Raw genomic sequence first — 3,610 nt, forward strand, 5'->3', positions numbered from 1 at the left:
CATCTTATGCATCTAAACACTCATATCTTAAATTGAAGTGTCTCATAATCTCCAACTGGCATGAAGAAAACTTGAAGTTAGCAAAAGCTTCACTCCAGTTCATATTTGGGCCCTTTAAGTCTTTACCAGAATGCCAGGGCTGAAACAATGTTAACATAGTACAACAGTAATATTCATAATCACCATGATCATGCCTAGGCAATACAGCACCAAAAAAATTTGGTATGAAGACATTGGAGGGGCCTCTATAGACAACATGATGAGTATCAAATAATGGATGGTCTTTCTGGAAGTCAAATGTACCATGTAAATCTAAAGAAGGTGATGAATCTTCATGTACAGGATCATTGATAGCATCAACCATATCTCCAAGCTCGACAAATGCCTTTGTCAGATTGGATGTGATATCTGTCAATGTGTTACGGTTTATTCATTTTCTTCGTCTTACTCAGCTTGATTACTCATATGCGATCCCTACGGATCATTTCTCACAGTACTATTATTAGCGTATTCACTTGTATTTAAGTAGAGCCTCAGCTGGCCTAAACCCCAGCTTCGGCTAAGGTTTAATCTACCTAACTCAAAGCTCCGCTCTTCGTGACTATCTGTCTCGTCACTGCTCATTCCACAGGACTTTGACCTCTATCGTATCGTCCACCGAAGTGCGAGTGGCGATCCCTAGTTGATCTAAGTTTTGAGAGTTAGTGGCTAACATTTAGCCGAAGCTCGATCAACGCTGCCCAGCATCACACTGCCCAGCATTTATACCTTTATCATTCTCCTCCTGGTAGCGGATTGGATTCTCCCGCTCGTGCTACCCGACCCAATTCTCACCATCATCCTTATAGTCCTCGTGACTACACTTTTTGTTCTAGCGACCATCCCAGCACCGCTACTAGCAGCCTTGCTCGTAGTGGCCTACGTTGGTCTCCTACGAACCTAAAAAATGAACCCCTTCGCTCTACTCCTCTGGCTCGCCTCTTTGTTAACGATTGTATTGTTAACATTAACGAGCACCTCCGATACCGGCGAAATCCTGTTGATGAACGGTTCCGACTACGAAACCAACCTCAGCCTCGTAATCGCCATTCTCATCGTACTCACCATCCTCGCTGTCTACCAGCTCGCGAGTGAACTGCTGCATGTTTAAGTGCAGCCATCCAACGGTACGAAGGATAGACCCACTCATGAATGCCCTGGTCCGACGCCATTCCCGCCGTCTTCGTGACTTTTATACTCTTTTTCTTGTCCATTATTTTGTACCGATGATGAGCCTAAACTTCCGTGGCAACGGCAAAAACCAAAACTCTACAGGAGTTCACGGCAAATGGCGTGTAGCGGCAATAAAGGCTTTGTTGTTGTGCGAGTGTTTCGGTGCACCTCCGTGCGATGAATTCCTCAAGAACGCAAGTATACACTGCGACTTTTCAGTCAGCGAAGTAGTACCCTTAACGATCGAGTACTAGAAAACGTTGGCTGTAAGCCGGGAAGGGTCTCGATAGACGAGAAGGAACGGAATCCGGTATAACTGGGAATACCGGCAAACCGTGAACGAAGTGACGGCAATTTAAGTAGTAAAAGCCGTGGGCGATGTTGACGGAATTAGAGAAAATGCCGTCAAAGAGAAATACCGTTGGCAAGATAACAAATACCGTGACGGCAAGAGACGAAGACTGTAGTCGAGAAACGAGAAACTGGCGGTAAAACGAAGATAAGACTGGCTGGCGATGATATGAGGGGGAACTAGTGACGGCAAAACGACGGCTGGGACTGGGCTGGACTGAAACTGAAACTATACTGAGGTTAACGACGGCAAAACGAAACTGATACTAATCCTGAGTCTACACGGAGACTATCCTATACTGAAACTGACGGCAAGATACCAAATACCGTGACTGATGATCCTATACTGAAGCTGTTGACCGAAATTCCGTGACAGATGCTGCTGGCGGCAATAACGATCCTAATCTGAGTCCACACGGGGACGTAACGATCCTGAACTGAACTGGGTAAAACGATGGCGACGTAGAAGGTGAAAACTGATGAAAACGATCCTGGCTGGTGAAAGTGAAACGATGCTGGCGGATTAAAAGATAAAAGCGAGTTGTGGACACCAAATTCCGTGTATTGGCGCAATATGAGCGTACACCAATACCGTTAGAAGAAAAGCCGTGACAGAGAGTATAACTTGGAGTGACTATGTTGTTATTGTCTATCTCCTAGCGAGTACAAGCGATAACGGTGGTCGATAACGTGGATGATGGCTAGTGTCCAGTAACTTTGTCTAGCAACTACTACTACACTAGCTTTTATACTACAAGTCCGGAATAAAATTAGAATACTTGAAACGAGTCCTTAGTAAGTCCTTAGTACATCGATTGGTAAGAAATGATACAAAACGCGTGCTCCCAGAGTTCTAAAGTAACAGCACCCACACGGTTTTACCGCGTATAGACTTAATGATCAGAAAGAATTCCCCCGACATACGGACTCTTGGGCTGCTGTGTTGCTGCGGCAAAGTACACTGAAGGTAGTACACTGAAGTAGATGCGTGCGGCATTATCTTGGCGTTGTAACAGCCTTAGTAAAGTGAGTGGAAAGGTCACGGCATTAGGTCTTTTGCCGTGGAGTTGGTACTTTGACTGTGGCATTCTTCTAAATGACGCTTGATGCTGATGTCATCGATGGCTGTGCTGGGCGATCAATGATGGTCCTAAATCCGTGAGATCTGCAATCAGGTGCCTGGCGGCATTAATGAAGTGGCGCATATTGATACGGAATACGAGCTGGGAAGGATAGTTGGCGGTAAGAGTGGGTATTGCCGTGATTGCAATCGTTGACTTAGTGAAAGTCCGCTAAGTGGACAAGGCATTTATTATAATGCTAAAATCCGCGAATTCTGAGCGTACAGAGCCTTGAGGCTCATCATCCCCCCTAGACTTTTATTATGTTACTCCGTAACATTTGTTGCTGGCGATATTATCGATATTCCCATGAGAAGTCAGGGTATAGGGTACTTGTCGTCAAGAGATAAGATGTGGCTGTGCGATAAGACTGTTAATGGCTACGGTAATGCCAAAGACGCGTCGGTGATCTATAAATAGATCCCGAAGAAGCGGTATTCCATACGGGCTCGGTCTCGTATTTCTTCTAAGTTCCACATAGTACCTTCACGGTGAAAGGTGAAAGGCACACATGGCTTCTGTGCCGCGTGGTAAGGTGAACTTAGAGAAATTTCGCGTTGGTGGAACTTCTCTTTACGCTCCCCACCGCGTACTAGTGGGTACCGTCCTCTGTGCGCTTGCTCGTCGTCTGTGCTGACTTCGACGCGTGTTTCCTTGTATTAGAGCCTCACAAAGACGCTCTTCCTCCTCTTGAGGTGAGTTCTCCGTTTCTTCGTGAGTCGACGCTGGTTACACTGGCGTACTCGTCTTGACTTCGTGCGCTGAATGCCACCTCTGGTTTTACTAGAGTAGTTCTCAGTTCTTCCCTTCGTTCTCGCTCATCGTTGTCCAACGACGTTGATTTCTGCCATGGCTGATCAAGATTTCGGTCCAAGCTATCACGACTCTGCACAAAAGCTAACAGAACTCGGTGCCAACCCTCCAAC

At 46.0% G+C, this 3,610-nt stretch overlaps 1 protein-coding gene across 1 annotated transcript; it reads right to left on the bottom strand.

The window, feature by feature from the left end:
• Nucleotides 1-4: 4 nt before the first annotated feature.
• EV420DRAFT_1287447 (uncharacterized protein) lies at nt 5-364 on the bottom strand (the record flags this gene model as incomplete). The annotated part of the gene is made up of 1 exon (XM_060468335.1): nt 5-364. The coding sequence occupies one exon, from the start codon at nt 362-364 to the stop codon at nt 5-7; it is 360 nt and encodes a 119-aa protein (XP_060321249.1).
• Nucleotides 365-3,610: the final 3,246 nt, after the last annotated feature.

The sequence above is a fragment of the Desarmillaria tabescens genome (genome assembly GCF_030435595.1).
Source record: "Desarmillaria tabescens strain CCBAS 213 chromosome Unknown EV420scaffold_600, whole genome shotgun sequence".
Taxonomy (NCBI): Eukaryota; Fungi; Basidiomycota; class Agaricomycetes; order Agaricales; family Physalacriaceae; genus Desarmillaria; species Desarmillaria tabescens.